At 39.0% G+C, this 18,911-nt stretch overlaps 1 protein-coding gene across 3 annotated transcripts in view; it reads left to right on the top strand.

The window, feature by feature from the left end:
- Positions 1-15,402, top strand: part of LOC149846304 (uncharacterized) — a 28,888-nt gene extending 13,486 nt beyond the window's left edge. The window contains exons 5-7 of one of the 3 annotated variants that reach the window (XM_089997936.1): positions 12,051-12,183; positions 14,925-15,074; positions 15,168-15,402. In XM_089997936.1, coding sequence (XP_089854062.1) covers positions 12,051-12,183; positions 14,925-15,049 — 258 coding nt within the window. In that variant the 3' untranslated portion in view covers positions 15,050-15,074; positions 15,168-15,402. Of the gene's footprint in view, positions 1-12,050; positions 12,184-14,924 lie in introns of all 3 variants that reach the window. The other 2 variants (XM_089997937.1, XM_089997935.1) reach the window with 2 other exon arrangements.
- The last annotated feature ends 3,509 nt before the right edge of the window (positions 15,403-18,911 follow it).

The raw sequence follows: 18,911 nt of genomic DNA, 5'->3' as shown, positions 1-18,911 counted from the left end.
GGGAATCCTATGACAAAATCCATTGTTATATTCACCCATTTCCATACAGGGATAGGTAGAGGTTGCAATAGTCCACCTAACCTCTGATGTTCAATCTTTACTTGCTGACATACGAGGCATCTACTAACAAAATCAGCAACATCCCTCTTCATTTCATTCTACCAAAAGTTGTCCCTCAAGTCCCTATACATCTTCGTACTGCCAAGGTGAATGGAGTACTTAGAATGATGCGCCTCATTAAGAAGTTGTTTCCTAAGTTCCTCGTACTTAGGAATACATACTTGATCTCAAAATCTTAGAATACCTTGCTCGTCCACTTTGAAATTTGGATCTTCACCTTTAGATACCGTTGATCTGATTCCTTTTAATTCTTGATGTAAGAGTTGCTTCTCTTTAATTTTGTCCCAAATTTCAGACCCTAAGGTCGTCTGGATATACATCAACTGACCTGAAAAACATTACACCTCTGCTTTTTGCTCCACGATGTTGACAAGTAGGTTTGACATGGATAGTCTTGTGGTTGACTCTGCTTTTCGACTAAGTGCATCAGCCACTACATTGGCTTTCCCTAGATGATACTTTAATTCAAAATCGTAATCTTTGAGAAGCTTCAGCCATCACCTCTGTCTCATATTCAATTCTTTATAGGAGAACAAATATTTTAAACTTTGATGGTTGGTATAAACCTCAAATTTTTATCCATATAAGTAGTGTCGTCAAATTTTGAGTGCAAACACTACCGTCATCAAGTCCAGATCATGAGTTGGGTAATTCATCTCATGCACTTTTAATTGTCGAGATGCGTATGTGATAACCCTGCCATGTTGCATCAGGACACAATTCAATCCTTTATGCGACACATCACTATAAACGGTAAAACTGTCAGTGCCAGAAGGTAGAACTAACACTGGTGCAGTGGTTAATCGCTTGATTTCTTGAAAACTTTGCTCGCACTTCTCGTTCCACTTAAACTTCACATCTTTCTTTGTCAGCTTAGTCATTGGGGTTGCCAATATTGAAAATCCTTCAACAAAGTGTCTATAATATCCAGCTAACCCCCCAAAACTCTGAATTTCTGTGGCATTATTGGGTGTAGTTCAGTTGGTCACCACTTCTACTTTTGCTTGGTCCACCATCACTCCTTCTTTACTGATGATATGTCCCAAAAATGAGACTTGATCTAGCCAGAACGTACACTTAGAAAACTTAGCATATAGCTTATGCTTTCTAAGTATTTGCAAAACTATTCTCAAATGTTCTGATGTTGTTCCTTACTGGCCGAATAGATGAGAATATCATTCACTAATACCACTACGAACATATATTACAGTTTACATTTTAACACTCCCCCTCAAACTTACGGTACAATGAGCAGAAGTTTGTCTAAGAGGAAGTGAAATCTGGGAGCAGCGAGAGGCTTGGTGAAGAAGTCTGCTAATTGATATTCTGATGTAACATATGGCAGATTAATGGTTCCATGTAAGTATTCCTCTCTGACATAGTGACAGTCCATCTCAATGTGTTTAGTGCGCTCATGGAATGTCCGGTTGCTTGCAATGTAGATCGCACTTTTGTTGTCACAACACATCTTTGAAGCTTGCGTTGCTTTAGCTCCCATATCCGCTAGCAATCGTCTGAGCCAAACAACCTCCATAGTGGTGGTTGCCATGGCTCTGTATTTAGCTTCGGTGGAGGAAAGAGAGACTTTCTGCTGCTTCTTGCACCTCCACGAAATTAAGGTTTCACCTAAGAACACACAAAAACCAGTAGTTGAGTGTCTATTATTGGGATCACCTCCCCAGTCAGCATCAGTATATGCAATTAAATTTAATGAAGATGAAGCAGACAAGAAGAGTCCTCGTGAAAGAGAGGATTTTAAGTATCTAATAATACGCAAAATCGCTCCCATGTGCACGGAGGTGGGAGCATGCTGAAACTGACTGACTGTATGAACCGCATGAGTTATATCTGGCCTAGTAATGGAAAGATAAGAAAGAGCTCCAACAAGCTATCTATAAGGAGTAGGATCATCAAGAAGTTCTCCATCATCAATTTTCATTTTAACATTGACAACTTCTGGAGTGTCTACTTTCTTATCATCTGTAATTCCAGACCTGGAAATGATATCAAGAGCAAATTTAGATTGAGATATCAAATACCCTCGAGAGGAATAAGCAACTTCAATGCCTAAAAAATATCTTAATAAACCTAAGTCAGTCATTTCAAAGTGAGTTTTAAGAAGAGATTTGATATTTGCAACTCCCTGTTTGTCGCCTCCGGTGATGATCATATCGTCCACATAGAGAAGAAGAATAATGATGCCTGCATAAGATTTCTTAACAAACAAAGCAGTGTCAGTTAAACAAGGTTGAAAACCAATATCAAGCATAACATGACTAAATCGGTCATACCAGGCTTTTGGAGCCTGTTTAAGACCATAAAGAGCTTTTTTTAGACGAAGAGCTTTACCCTTAGGGATACTAATACCAGGTGGGGCTTCCATGTATACTTCTTCAACGAGATTCTCATTCAGGAAAGCATTTTTGACATCTAATTGAAAGATAGGCCATGTTCTAATGGAGGCCAAGGCTATTAAAGTTCTAACAGTGGTCATACGGGCCACAGGAGCAAATGTTTCTTCATAATCGATGTCATACTCTTGGGCATATCCTTTTGCTACTAAACGGGCCTTATATCTTTCCAGGGTCCCATCACTTTTGGTTTTGACTTTGTATACCCACCTACAACCTATGGGTTTCTTACCCGGAGGAATATCTTGTATCGTCCAAGTATTGGCCTTTTCTAGTGCATCTAATTCTATTTTCATGGCTTCTATCCATTCTATATGATTTTTTGCTTGAGAATAGGATGATGGTTCAACATATGATTGTATTAATGTAATGGTGGCCCTATACGTGGGTGAAAAAGATTCATAAGACACAAATTTTTCTGGAGGTTTAGAGATTCTAGACGTTCTTCTAGGTGAGACTTCAGAGTATTTTTGTAATGCACATGAAAGATTTTGCTCTCTACGTCTTGAATATTGTAGACTAACATCCATATGGATTTGCTCTTCATTATCATCATTTTCAACAACAATAGGACTTTGATCATTGTCAAGGTCACATCCAACATCACATTCATTGGATTTTGAAGTTGGATCAATTAAAAACGAGTATTCAGTGACATCCTTGGATTTTTCAAATTCAAAGAAGCTTTCTTTTTCCAAAAAAGATACATTTCTTGACACATATAATTTGTCATTTTGAAAATCGAAACACCTGTAGCCTTTTTGATTATCAGCATATCCTAAAAAGGCACATGGGATTGCACGAGGAGAGAGTTTGTCATTTCTGTTGGTGAAAACAAAACATTTGCATCCAAAGACTCTTAATCTAGAATAATCTGGAGTTAAGTTAACAAGCTTTTCTATTGGAGTTGTATTCTTTAATGAGGAAGATGGCATCCTATTAATGAGGTAGGTGGCAGTTAGGACCGCTTCAGCCCAAAAACTTTTTGGAACTTGATTTGCAATTAGCAATGTCCTAGTAGTTTCCATAATGTGCCGATGTTTGCGTTCGGCTAGGCCATTCTGTTGTGGAGTGTGTGGACATGATCTTTGATGTGTAATACCATGTAAACTGAGATAGTCTTTGAATTCGTTGGACATAAATTCTCCACCTGAATCAGTGCGAAAAATAGAAATATCATTTTGAAACTTATTTTTAACCATTTTATGAAATATTTGGAAGTTAGCAAAGACATCAGATTTATGTTTAAGAAAATAAATCCAAGTATGTCTAGAAAAATCATCAACAAAAATGACATAATATGTATAACCACCTTTGGAAATAACTGATGTGGGGCCCCAAACATCCGAATGTATTAACTCAAGTGGTCGTGAGGAAACAAAAGTTCTACTAAGAAATGGTAACCTTTTCATTTTGCCAAGAATGCAGTCTTTACAAGAAAAATTTTCAGAATTACAAAATTTTTCCAAACTTGGAAAATATTGAATTTTAGACATATGAGGATGGCCAAGCCTTTTGTGCCATAAATCCAATTCTAATTTCTGAATATTATAACAAAATGCATTCTTGGGTAATTCCAAAAAGTCCATGTAATAAAGTCCTCCTTCTCTATGGCCTTCCCCAATCAGCTTCCCTGACTGACGATCCTATACCCAACAACCATGAGAAGAGAAGGAGATATTACATCCATAATCAGATATTTGCGAGACAGATAAGAGATTCAAATTAAGTTTAGGGATATATCTAACTTCTGGGATAAAAAATCTTTTGGATTTTTGAAGATTTTCAAAACATCCTATTCCTTTTACTTCGAGAGATGTGCCATCGGCTGTAAAAACCTTTGACACACTTGAATTATTTTTAAGACATTCGGATAGACTATTAACATTTGGGGTCATATGAAAAGAAGCACCAGAATCTAAAAGCCAAGGAAAGTTACCTGGACCAGAGAAAGATGCAACTGCCGCTCCAGTTGAGGCTTCGGTTGAGGAGGATACCCTTTTGAGAAGAGGTTGAAGGATTTCCATCAGTTGAGTCATAGACACAGGTGCATCTTGATCTTTTGACTCAGATTCAACAGATGCAACTCTTTTTTCTTCTCTTCTTTTTAACTTTGGACATTGAGGCCTATAGTGCCCCGGTTCATGACAATGATGACAAATAACTTTTCTTTTATCAAAGTCGTTGTTTTGCCTTCCAAAATGAGGCGGCTTGTAAGTACGAGTATGATTCCCCGGTCTAGATACAGCTAAAACGGAGTCATCATCAACTTTTGGAGTACTTTTTCTAAGTCTATTTTCCTCCATAGTGAGCTCTTCTATAGTATCAACAATAGAAGGAATTTTTCCACAATGTAAAAGGGCCGATTTGGTGGATTCAAACTTCGGCCTTAGACCATTCACAAATTGATAGAAATGTTCCATATCGAGTTGCTTTTGGCGAAGCTCGATGTCTTCGGCACAATGCCATTTGGGCTCAAGAAGAGCCAACTCTTCCCAAAGTTCGGACAACTCATTATAATATTCTCGAATAGTTTTATCTTTTTGAGTCATTGTCCGAACTTTATCTTGTAAATTGCATACATGTGCAATATCTTTAAGGGAATACATGTTTTTGAGGTATTCCCAAGCCTTATCGGCATGCTCAAACTTAGCTAGACTAGAGCATTTTTTAATGTCTATGCTATTGATGAGCCATGACATAATTTTTGCATGCCCTATCCTCCATTCTTTCCATTTCTTTTCATAAGTGGCTAACACCTTAGTCTTCTCTTCTTCCGTCAGAGGAAACTCTTTATCACCCTCTTTTTTGGTAAGAGATAGTTTAGGTTCCAAATCGGAACCATCCACTATACCCCATAAACCTTTTCCCCAAATGTGGTGCTTCATAATCGAAGCCCACATTACATAGTTAGTATCATTTAGCTTCATAGGAATGATGGTGATCTTATCATTGTCATCCATCTTTTACAAGGGTAAGAGAGGAATAAATAGGAGGAGAGGGAGAGAAAAATAAAAAGAAAAGAAAAAGAGTAGACAAAAGAATAAGAGAGGATACAAAACCAAAATTTTTTGTAGCACAAGTTCGCCTTTCTTCAAACAAATCTTCTTGAGCCAAGAACAAGGTGATGAAACACCTTTTGTAAATGTGGCACAGAAATCGAGGCGGAAGCACTTCAAGATCTAAGGATTTCGTAGCTCTGATACCATGTAATGAAATGGTGGTCTTCAACAAATGCACAAATAACTCACAAACAAGTGTCTATTGGAGACACTACAAGCATGACCCTTGAAAGGGTATAAAAGGAAGAACACTTGAAAAATAAATAATACTTTATTCATGAACAAAATGCTTAAGAAGCATGGTGATTTACATTGAAGGGGTTCACCCCTATATATACAAAAAAGTGGGAGAGAGGAGAGCTCATTTTGAGCTCTCCAAAAGAGACGTTGGATTCCAACGTCTCTTAATATAGCTGTTGGACTACAGTCCAACAACATTTATTATTATAGCTGTTGGACTATAGTCCAACAGCTATTTGCGGAACTTGACTGGATCAAATATCTAGTTTTTATTGAACTAGATGTTAAAAAAGAAAATAAAGAAAAATAGAAAAAGAAAATAATAAAATAAAATATAATAATATTAAATAATATATATATATATATATATTACAGTTTACATTTTAACAATCCGCATACCCAACGAATCTGCACTTAACGACCTTGTCCTGAAACTTATTTCGCAGAGATGAATCAATATGTACATAACATACACAACCAAAAACACGCAACTCATCGTAAGAGGGATGTTGCCCAAATAAAGTATAATATGGAGAGTTCTGATCCAGAAGTGCCATAGGAAGACGATTTATGACATGAACAGATGTATGAAAAACTTTTGTCCAGAGACTAACGGGCACATTGCTATCATGTAACATGCTCATCGCACTCTCGACAATATGCCTGTGTTTCCTTTCCGCAACCCCATTTTGTTGAGGGGTATGAGGGAAAGAAACCTGTCGACTTATTCCTTTATCCCGAAGAAAGGCAATAAACTCGTTTGATGAATACTCGCCCCCACCATCACATTGTAAATGCATAATATCACAGGAAAACTTTGTTTTGACCATCGAATGGAATTCCCGAAATAGTTAAAAAACTTCATGTTTATGTTTCAAGAAATATATCCAAGTATAACGGGAATAAGAATCAATAAAGATAACATAGTAACGACTACCAGAAAGAGAAGGAATAGGTGTGGGTCCCCAAACATCGGAACAAATAATCTCAAATGGCTTTAAAGCCCTTTTATTAATAATATGAAACAGAAGAACATGGCTTTTGCAGAGTTTGCATGAGGAACATTTATTATTATCTAAAAATGAACATAACTACACTTTGGAAGAAGACCATCAGATACAAGACTTTCAACGAAACCCCGACTACAATGGCCCAAACGACTGTGCCAAATATCTGGCTTATTACAATGAGATGAATTAAAAACTTCCAACGAAGGGAAAAACAAAGACTCTGAAGGCGAAGACACTGAAGAATGCTTGGACGACTTCAACTAGAGGACTGGGGCTGAAGGTGAAGACATTGAGAGAATCTCCTTGAAGACGTACATGTTTTCTTGTCGCTCCCCCTTAGCGAATGTCTCTTTCGTTCGTAGATCTTTAACATAAACAGAAGAGGGAGTAAATTCGACGAAAGAATTCATATCGTTAACAAGCTTAGCTACAAAAACAATGTTCTTTTTAATATTAGGAGCAAGGAGAACATTGGACAAGTGAAGTGAGGACTCTGACATAGGGATATGTGCACTGCCAATATGACTAATGGAGTGATAAGTTCCATCTCCCGTAACTATACTACCTTTTTCAGAATAAGGCAATAAGTGAGATAACTTACCGGCATTACCCGTAACATGAGTGGCAGCGCCGGAATCAACATACCACTCGCCTTGTTCATTTTGCTTGAGCGTCATCTGTGACAATGCTGATAACAAAAGTTGTTGCATATCTGTAGATGGCGCTTTCGTGTCCACAGTAGTAGCTGACTTATTTTCAATTTTGTTTATTTTTCCTCTATTTTGTAGATTAAACCAACAATCAGCTTTCACATGTCGTCTTTTGTTACATAAGAAACAAGTGGGCACTCTCCTCTGATTCCTTGTATTAAAAACACCAGAAATATTAGGTGTAGGCAAGATACCACGACCTCCCTGCCCAAAACGTCTGCGGCCTCTGCCTCCTTGATGCCCTCCATTTCCTCGTCCAAAACCGACAGAAGTGTTCATGGCCAAAACTGAATGAGAATGAACTGATTCATTTTCTTCTGCTCTTTGTTTCATAATCATCTCATGCTGGAGAAGTTTCGCTTGAAGATCGTCAAAAGTAGGCAAGTGAGGAAGGCATGACAAAGCTGTGGTAAACATGTCAAAATCAGGGCCCAATCCATTGAGGAGTTGTTGAACTTTATCTTTATCTGAAATAGAACTTCCAATAATCGCCAATTGGTCAGTAATACTCTTCAAGCGGCCTATGTATTCCATGACTGGCATGGAGCCTTTCTTCAAACTTTGAAACTCATTTTTTAAGTACATAACTCGAGCTTCTGATATCTGAGAGTATGTCTGAGACAACTTACTCCACAGATCCGCCGCAGTGCAATCATCTGAAAGAGTAACCAACACTTCTTGAGATAGTGTTGACGTAATATAAGCAACCAAAGACTGATCCCGCTTCCTCCAAGTTGTATACTCTGGATTCTTAAAGGAAATAGTAATTGTGTCACCCTTCTCATTGGTGGTTTCCTGCAAAATAAACCGTGGTGGTATAGGAACCAAACCATCCAGATGTTCATCGAGATCCTGACTCCGTATAAAATGAAGTATTTGTCTCTTCCAGGTCAAAAAATTAGAGTGAGTAAGTTTTTCTGTAACAAGCTGACTCAAGAAATTTGCAGAGGGACCGGAGGACAAGGTGGATGACGAAGAGTAATCCATATCAATGGGACAACGAATAAACGAATAAGACGAATGAAGAGAAAGAAAAGAAAATTGAAGATCACTTAATCAATCAATAGAACTTCAATAAGGGATGCACCCGTGATACTAATAGACGTAAATCCCTTTTTTTTTTAGGTCGAGATTGTAGACTGTTATAACCTGCCTATAGGCGTCGCACTGAAAACATTAAACAGTAATAGAAAAGGAAACTTCTGTAATCAAAGAGGAATCAAAGAGGAAATAAATCAAAAAATACTCAAAAATTGCAGTAGATTTGATTGCAATCAAAAGGAGACTGCAGTCAAAGGGGGAGAACACGAATCAAAGGGATTGCAATCAAAGAGACTGCAATCAAAGAGAGGAAAACTGTAGTCGTTGATGTCGAAGAGGGGCGTTAAATGTGAAAACTGCAGACGTTAATGATGTTGCAGACGTTAATGATAAAGAAGAGAGACAAATGGTGATGATAATGAGTACTGTGAAGAAGAGGAATGAACAAGAATCAGAAAAATGAACGAGTGCAGAAGTTACCAGGAAGGAAGAAGAATGGACGAAGAGGTGTATCAAAAACTGTTCCTTCAGAAATCTTCAGATCTCGCTGAACACACGTCTGGTAGGGTTCCGCAACCTGGCGCTCTGATACCATATAAGATTCTGTGTGGGGTTCAGCCTTCATTGCAGAAAATAAGAAAAGAGAGAGAGAGAGAGAGAGGAGGGAGATTCACAGTGGCTGGGGGCGGCGCACGTTAACCCAACCTCCCAGCCCTAAGCTTTATAAATAGGCAAATATACAATAGCTGAGATAACAGAAAAATTACAGGAATGCCATTAATGAAATGGCATTGAGCATGTGTTAAAACATAACGTGCGTATGGATCTGGATCTAGAGCCATACGCATACCATATTTTAACAGTTTGTCCCCCCCCTTTGTCATCTCTTTTTTTTTCGTCACCGGCAACCTACCGATTGTCGGTAGCGATAGTAGAGGGAAACCCTCTCTATTATACCTCCCTTTTATGAGAGGCAAGGACAGGGTTTTCCCTATCCCTGCGTCTCTGCAACTCGCCGACAACCTCGCAGTTGTCGGCGTCTTGTTCTTTGAAAAGGAAACAAGAGAGAGGGAATGGGACTTACCTGTGGCCGACGGTGGCTGCGCCTCCTCCTCTCCTTCTCCCTCTGAGACTCTCTCTCTCTCAGGCTGATGAACCGAATGGGGAGAGAGGAAGAGCACCCATGGCTTTTATAGCCATGGGTGAGGGGTATATGTTACCCACCTCACCCATCTCCTTCCTTAATCGGGGAGAACGTTTCCCCCTTCCCTCTCCCACTTTTCATTTTCGTGGGAGAGGGAGAGGGGTAACACTCCCCTCTCCCCGTAACCGCCCAACAACTCTCCTCTTTCTGTAACCTCCCCAGCCGGGCGACAGCAGTGTTACACTTCTCTTAATGATTGTCCTTCTTTCATATACTTTGCGAATGGATTCTGTGAGCTTTGATATAACCGGGTTTCAAAATCAACAATTTCCTTTTCACAATTTTATTATAGGGGATTTAGTACCTACCATAAGTAAGAGAAGCTTCTGACGGGGAGAAAGATTCACAGAAGCGAGTAAAGGAGTGGTCATGATGGATAACTTTCAAGCCAGCTCTGGCTTTCGAGCCCTGGACTTGATGGTTAAGAGAAAGTGATGGAATGAGAACCCCGAAACATGAACTAGGTCATTCATGAGATGGTCTCAAAACCCAGAAAGAGTACTGCTGAGACTGATCAATAGGAAGAGGAGTCTTTTTAGTAGGGATGGACAAGACAAAGCGAATTCTATTGTTGTTAAAAAATTATTTGAGTACAAACACACATCTAGGCTGTCGGGTAGCTGCTCACCATTTCAAAGTCTATCTAGTTGGTTCCACCTTTTTCATCTCCACTCAAGTAACGAGATGTCATCCGAGCCTTGGTTCTCTCATCTAAATTCCTTAGTCCTTGGTTCTCATCCATGTCCCTTAATTCTCTAACTCCGGACTCTACTTAGCAAACTAAGGCTCGGGCATATTCATCCTTGATTGACCATTATCCTCTACCCTTGCTTCATTCTCATTCATGCCCGTTGAGTATATTAACCTGCAGAATAAAAAAAATGCAAATGAAGCTCTCAACGTACCTATCTCTTCTCCAACGAGAAAAACCCACTTTCCATAATGCCTTGTAAATCCTGACGCTTCCAATGAGAAAAGCCTAAAGCACTCACAAAGCTACAATCAAAACCTTTAGAGCAAAAATTGGTGTTTGAGCTCGGTAGCTGGACGACCAAACAAAGTTTTGCTATACGAGCAAAGCAACCTTCTTTAAGCTCGTCTCATATAGCGCTGCGAGCCTGCGAGTCTTTCTTGTTTTTAATGCTCGTGTAGCGAAGCATTTGCGGGGTTACCACGATTGGTAATGGTGTGCAACCAAAAAAGGGGTGGGGGAGACATGGTTACATGCTGGGTGCAATACATCTGTTTTGGGGACAGAGGCAATGAGGGGTGCTAACCCTACTACTCAACTCCACCCAACAGGGCAGGGGAAGGCCGGCCATAAGTTTCAATCCTGCCACCTTTCTTGTGGATCATCTTGTGGTTACCGGATGATTAGAATAACAAGGCAGAAATTGGGAAATGAGCACGAAATGTCAATAAATGAATTGTCTCATTATTCGTTATTTCTGGGTCTTTGGAGTGAGCCTACAAATGCGAAGCAAACCCACTACACGTTATGAGTGTTTGACACGACTTGGGAGAGATGGTGCTAGTCTATGAGTTATTGTGCAAGTGTTCATCAAAAGTATGAAAGAAAAGTTACCGCTGTTAAGTGTTGTACATGAAATTTGTGCCCTATGCAGTAAATTAATGCATGGACTTGTCTCAGAGAAGCTAGCTAGAGCTTCAGGTTTTTGTGTGAGATGCAAACTCTACCACTGTTGTGAACCTCGTCATTGAAATGAGATGTGCTGCTCAAATTCTGTGTGAAATCCATGCACCATAACCAAATATGAAGTCCATCTAGTTGGATACCTGCATCCAATGGGATGTCCATACCACATTATCCATACACAACCTAAATTATCATGTTGCAAGATGGCATATCATATCTTCATAGTATGTAGGTATTTTTAATACCTACTTTATTGCAGAGTTTAAAAATGTAACCCTTCATCTTTATGTATATTGTAATGCTTGGGAATTGCTGCATGTGATATTTTACATCAGTAGAACAAACGGCTTTATATCTTCCTGCACCACGAAAGGGATTCATATTTACTTTAGAACATGTGCATGTATGCTTCTATCATTGCATGCCTTAAGGCAAGAAATCTTTGTGGCTTTGATGGGTTTTCTGTAGTGTGCTTGTTCTAGCAAAGTGTCTTCTGGCAGATCTTATTCCATTTAAATGTGGATATTGTCCAGTGAAAGTTAAATGATTTTCATTATATTGAAAAGCTGACTGCTTGTGGGTGTTGTGTTTGCAGGAACAAAGGAGGGATTCATCGATCTGTCTCTCATTCAATCATGAAGTTTTTGGACTGGTATATAAAGATTGCCACTGTCTCAGCATTGTGTGGAGCATCAATGGAGTATTTCATGATCAAGACTGGTTTCTGTGTGAGAACCCTCCTTTTTCTTTTTATTCAGTCAATTTTAATAGTGTGACCGTGTTTCTTAATTCTTATCAGAAGGCATAGTTTATGATTTGCTCTGTTCTTGGGTGTGATTTAGATCCTGCTCATAAGAGGTTTGGTTAAGGGTGAATTTGAAATGCAGAAGGTTTTCATATTTTTAGAAGTTCATGTCAAGCTTGCAATGGTCTTTTCAGTTTTCTACTTGTGTAAAGACTTATGACTTATGTAGTTAATTGAATTTTGAATATGATATGTTTCTTTTCTTTTGCATTAACATGGATTTCCTGCAGCCATTATGCTTTTTTTAAAATCTAATTTGATATATAACATCACTGAAAATGTTCAATGAACTTTCTTTTTTCATCTTTATTCTTTATTTCTTCAATTTATACTGAAACTTGGAGAATTTCATTGTTCCTTTCCCAGAATTTCAAACTTCAGTGGATTTATTGTCATTTTTTATCTATCATGTTGATGTTCAATAAGCATTGTGTTTAGGCTACTAAACTTCAAGAAGAGAATCACCTAAATATAGTCTGCTTTGGATTGAAAGGTGCTTTTGAAAGCATACCTAGCTCACATCTTACGGGAAAGTATTCACTTGACTCTTTCTCAAAGACTGACGCAGAGAGTGATCCTTATTTAGTATCTGTTCTCTTGGCGTGCTCTTTAGGATGCAATCAACCATATTTAGAACAGTATGTCGTTGCGAAATTTTTTGCCTGATGATTGGCTTCATCTGCTCTTCTCTCTCTTTTTTCCGAAGTTCAATAGATCATGATTCAAAAAATGCATGTTATAAAAAAATGCAACTGAATTTCTTTGATTTGCATACGAGCCACTCTTAGTGATGCATGTGACCTTGTAGTTTTTGACCAGCCTATTGGTCAAAGTCAGACTGGTATGCTATCCATCTGACTGGGCCCAACAATCTAAGTTTAAGCCAGATCTAGAAGACGGGGTTTGAGTTTTGGGTATTCAGTAGACATTATGAGTTTCAGCTGACTGGAGTTTGCCATATGGGATTTTTTTTTAAGCTTAGGGCCTTTTGGTTTTAGTTTTCATGGACTATTGATTTCCGACATGTGCTTATAAATCCAGTCTTTTGTTTCCCTTATCAGACTTCTTTTATTTGTAAAGGTGAAAAAAGCCTCTATTTGGACTGCTGGAAATGACAATGTCCAGGGAAGTGGGAAGACAGGAATGTGGCATATGTTGGGAAGTTGGAAAATATTAAAGTGTCATATGCAGTCTGATCCAAGTCTGTTATGCTTTGTTTTCCACCTGAGAACCTGGTGGAGCCTAGCTTTATCTTGTAGCCAAATTTATTTCTTAAATTATCCTTGTACTGGAAAGGCAGTAGTTTGGTTTAGGCATTTTGTTGGCTCTTTGTTGCTTTTAGGTTGAACCATTGGTTCATGCTTAAGAGAATGCTTCTTGACATACTAAGCACCGGGCTTGCATTCTTTAGAAACCAAAAGGCCCTTCTTATTTACAAACTAACAACTCAGTGTCTTGCACTGAAGAACTAATGCTTTCCTTCCTAAGAAATTATAGTGATATTTCTGTTTGTCAGGTTGTACAACAAAAAACGAGGACCTATGCCATCAAGGCCTTGGTGTATTCAAAATAAGTCAGGCAGTCAACTTGAGAAGCTTCCATTGCCTGTGTCTGTGTTCTAGCTGGTACATCACTTTACAGTTTCATGTGGTCGTCCTTTAGCTTCTTCCCTTTGCTGAGGCCGTGTTCTAGCTGGTATATCACGTTGCACTTGCTTGTGATTGTCATCTACTCTTTTCCCCTTTTTTGCAACCAAATTCTTTCAGCTAAACTACTCATCGCCTCAATCAAGTTGAGAAGCTTCCATTGCTTGTGGCTATGTTCCAGCTAGTACATCAGTTTACAGTTTTATGTGATTGACATCGACCTTCTTCCCTTTGTCGTGGCTGTGTTCTAGCCCGGACATCAAGTTGCAGTTGCACGTTAATGTCATCTACCTTCTTCCCCTTCTCTGCAACCAAATTCTTTCAGCTAAACTACTCATTGCCTCAATCAAGTTGAGAAGCTTTCATTGCTTGTTTCTGTGTTCCAGCTAGTACATCAATTTACAGTTGCATATGATTGTTATCGACCTTCTTCCCTTTGTCGTGACTGTGATCTAGCCAGTACATCAAGTTGCAGTTGCATGTGAGTGTCATCTGCTTTTTTCCCCTGCTTTATGACCAAATTCTTTCAGCTAAACTCATTGCTTGAATGAATGATATATGTACTGGTGAACAACGGCAATCTGTTCTGCTGTTCGAACACTTCAAATAGTCCTTTCTTTTGCCAATGATAAAAGGATTAGGGAAGGCAGGAGATAAATAAGTGAATTAACTACATTTTGAAAGAGAACTTAAGATAACACCATATAGGATACCATGAAATGAGTTTCTTGTCTTTCTTTTTCTCTTTCTAAAAGAAGCCGGGGAATAGCCCCAGTGGAATTCGAGAGGAAGACCTATGAGTCTAGATAATGTGCCTTTACCCTGTCCATTTATCTGACCCAAACTTTTTTAATTGTTGTTTTGTCTTTTTATTGTGAAAAATGCTAGATATACCGAGCATGAAAGTGAAACTCTGTTAATCAGGACAAGGATATGGGACTGTTGTAGAATTTTTGTGTCATTGAATCCTTAATATTGATTGCATTTTCATAGCTAATTTTTGTTACTTTTTCTCTAGATGACAAGGTAACTGTTTTAGAGGCCGAGAAGCTAGCATGGGAGGCATCACCAGAGGCTCAAGCTATCAAGGAAGCATTAAATCCATGGCCAAAACATGACATGGAAGCACGAAAGGACTCATAGCCACTGGTACAGGAGTATACCTGAGGTAGTAGTAACTTTATATTTCTTCATATCATTTTATTTTCTTGACAATTTGCCATGTACCAAGTGTGGAAAGCATTAGACAAATATGTTACAGGTCATGGGATCTTAACTTGCTATGGGGAGTCAGTCTGCTTTAGATGGGTTCATGGAGTCTATAGCGATGATCTTGACTGGTTCAACAATTTCTGGTATAATTCTAAAGCGAACTGCTACTGCTATGATATAACTGATGCTTTTATGTCTGATATATCAAATAATGAACTACTGAATCCTCTAAAACACGATGATGGGAATTTTTTTTTAAAGGATGCTTATCAACATTTGGCAAATCTCTGTGTGTGTTTGTGTGCATGTCCCATGCTCTCTCTGTGTGTATATATTATGCACGCATACAGATGTATGGCGAAGCTTATTCTGTTTGATAATGGAGAACCTTGCCTAAGGGATATTTCAGGTCACAACCATCTATCTCCATCCCTGCTGTGCTCCTTACAGGCTCTTTACAACAAGGTTTAGCTCAAACCTGGTAACCATCCCATACATGCAGGATCTGTTTAGGGACTCCAACGTTTTAAATTCAGGTAAGATTTAGGTATTATCAATCCAAACTTATTGTGTTTATGCTAAACAGATTTGGATTTGGGTTGAACATCACCCAAGTGAATTCCAATCCAAGTCTGAGCTGATGATGAACCTGAGCCAGTTGAGCCAAACTTGAGATGCCCATCTTAGCGGTAGGACTGGTAAACGAACAAAACAAGCCCGTGCTTGGCCTGTTCAAGCTCTGCTCATTATGGCCAAAACCAGCCATGTGCTCGTGGCGAGCTGAACAAAGCCTGAGCTTATAACATGACCAGCTAGGTGAGTTGAGTTCGAGCGAGATCGTTAAACAAAATTTTTAATATAATAATAGGTTTTGAGCACTTGACCTCCTTTATTTAAGCCACATGTCCCAACAATGTCACTTGTATTCATGCTCCTCTTGTGTGACTTTCACAAGCAGCTTGTGGCCCGGCTTGCTAAGCTAAGTTTAAGGACTTAAATGAGTTTCGATGAGGCGATTCAAGCCAAGTCATGCAAGCTTGTCTTGTTTCCCACCCTACTTGTAGGTAGTAAAATTCGAACTCTAGACCTCTTGGATGGTTTTATATTAGTGAATGATTTTAAAGAGCCAAGCCGTGAGTTACTTGGTTGGGGAGTAGTTCGGTACTTTTTTTTCTAGATGCACAAATACAAACCAATTACGTTATGACCACTTTGGCGAACATGGTTTATGTGCCGCTAATGTAGTGGCTTGTTGAGCATTTGACAAACTCACACCATCCATTTCAAATGGGATTTGTCCCGTGGATACACGAGCAATCCAACCTGTAGGATTTCTTTTTTCTCTTCCCATTCTCACTTCTGTAGGTTTCCCGGTAATAGGGAGATCCGCGAGAACTCTTATCCATATCTTGCCATTTCTTCGGAATTGCATAGCACAATGAAATTATCCGATTGTAGCCCGGCCCGGCCCGTTGCTTCAATGACTCGAATGAAACACATCAAACTCAAAGAGAAAATTCACAATATCCAGGCTCACTAAGACGGAAGAGAGAAGGACCATGGCCTTCAAACCGACAATGCGGCACCTTCTATTAGGTATCCACCTGCTTTTTCAACTTTGACACCATTGTTAATCAGTCATTTTGATAAACTAAACTTGTAGAGATGAGATGATAAAATTTCCAATGAGAAAATTGCTCGCATAAATTTTAAAAAGTGCCTCTAGAAGTTCAATCGTATTGCTTCTGCTGCTACCTTTGGCACCAAAGGAAAAACCAGTAACAGGGTGGTCACGGAGTGATTCCTTATAGAACCTGCTAAGGATGTCAAAGGATCGGATTTTATCCGATGTTCAACCAAATCCAACTCTGTTAAGTTGGATCTGGTAAGCCAAAAAGATATGTGATTATAATCAGATGCCAATAGAATTTTGGTTTTTGGTTATCAAACCCCAACAAATATCCGAATCCAATTACATGTAAAAAAAATCAGATCTGATATGAGCTTTTCACCATCCAAATCTGAATCTGAATTTGAATTCTTTTAACCGACATCCAATTATTCAGATCTGGTATTGGTCACATCCAACCCAAATCCTAACCATTTACACATGTAGAACCTACCAAGGAAAATGATTTTCATGATCAGCACAGTCATTTATGAAAGAATATTTTCTAACAAGTTTTCTTCTGCCACATTTGGGCAAATACCCTATCACTAACATGGTCATGTTGCGATGGCTTGTCCTTCCACTCTTGAGCAAAATTTTTCTACATTGTTGCCTCCTATCACGTTGATGCCAAGAAGTTCAAAGAAAGAGAACTGTTCTAAAAGGACATAGATAGAGATGTTAAACTTGAATTCAAAATAACACCTTTAGAACGTGTTCGATGGGGCCGACAAATAGTCGGCTGACTATTTATCTCAACGGAAAACTGGGGAGAAATCGTCCTGAAACTTCCAGAAAAGCATGGAAAAAATAGTCCCGCGTTTGTTTGTGTAGCTGGCAGGCTCCATAATTTTTTGACAAATAGTCCAGTGGGCCTGGTTTAGAAGTTTATAAACCAGAATTGAGTTTAATCTAAGATCCGATTAAGATTTCAGAACTGTACATGATAATCAAATTTTTACCTAATTAAGAAGATCGGTTCTCACCATTAGACCTTGATGGGATCTGGTTTTGTTTTAACCAGGTCTGGTTAGGCCCAGACCCAAACATCTCATTGTTGTTTCTTTGGCGAAACCTACCAAATGGTTTAAGATTCCGTAAGAAATCTGACCCAAATTTGGACCTTTGACATCCTTGCCCATTATATTTGACTTATTAACCACGTAAATCATAGAAGTAAGACATCAAAAGTGAACATCATAAGGGTAAAAATGTTTTGGTAATAAAGATAAAAGTAGGGATGGATTTGAGATTTAGCTTTTAAGGCAGCCATGATTTTAGAATAAACCCTCGTGATAAAGAACTTGATAATATTAGTCCACACGATCATAAGGCATTTTTGTCTAGAATAGTTTATCATGGACTTAATTAGTCTGTGACTCCTAACAGAGAGCGGCTAAGTGCCATGACTTGACTATTTGACACAGGCGATCACATTTCATGTGGAGCCTGCATTAAGTAGCTGTGGGCCTCATGCAATGTTGTCATGTGATTGTCACTTAGCCACGGTACTTACTCGCTCCTGGGATTTAACTCCTCCTAACAACGCAAAACTCTGAGGGCTTAACTTCTTAAGGATAAGAAGCAGAGTAAGTCGCCAACTGGGGCTCCGCTTGTCTGGTAGGAGAAGCAGTGGCGGAGCCAGGGGTGGGCATGGGTGGGCAGTCGCCCACCCCAGAATTTGAAACCGAAAAAAGAAAAAATACTGTGCCTCCAGCAATATTTCGTAAAGAAACAAAGAATCTGATTTTAACTCTTGTATGCTAATGCCTACCGCTATGTGTGTTTTAATTTGTCTGGTGTGTGACAAACAGAAAATAAGTGTATGTTTACTTTTAATCCAGCAATCTGTTTTGGATATTATTGTCCGTGATGTATTGTCATTTAGATGCAGTTTGTTTTAGGTGGCGAGCACTCGCCCAGGACAGCAATCAGCAAGTGGTGCTGACACGTTTATGTCTTCCCGTGGCAGCGATATCACATACACCCTAAGCTTCCACCTAATCTAGACCCGCGTCTGTCACTTTCCGAGTTCGAATTTGCATTCAATCGGGTTCTGGATTGTGCGTTTTAAGCTTTAGAAACTGCTTTCGGAAAGCAGCGTAATGTTCTGGTTCCTTGCTA

Source organism: Nuphar pumila, chromosome 2 (assembly GCF_984573655.1).
Source record: "Nuphar pumila chromosome 2, dmNupPumi1.hap1.1, whole genome shotgun sequence".
Classification (NCBI taxonomy): Eukaryota; Viridiplantae; Streptophyta; class Magnoliopsida; order Nymphaeales; family Nymphaeaceae; genus Nuphar; species Nuphar pumila.
This window is presented reverse-complemented; position numbering and strand designations above follow the sequence as displayed.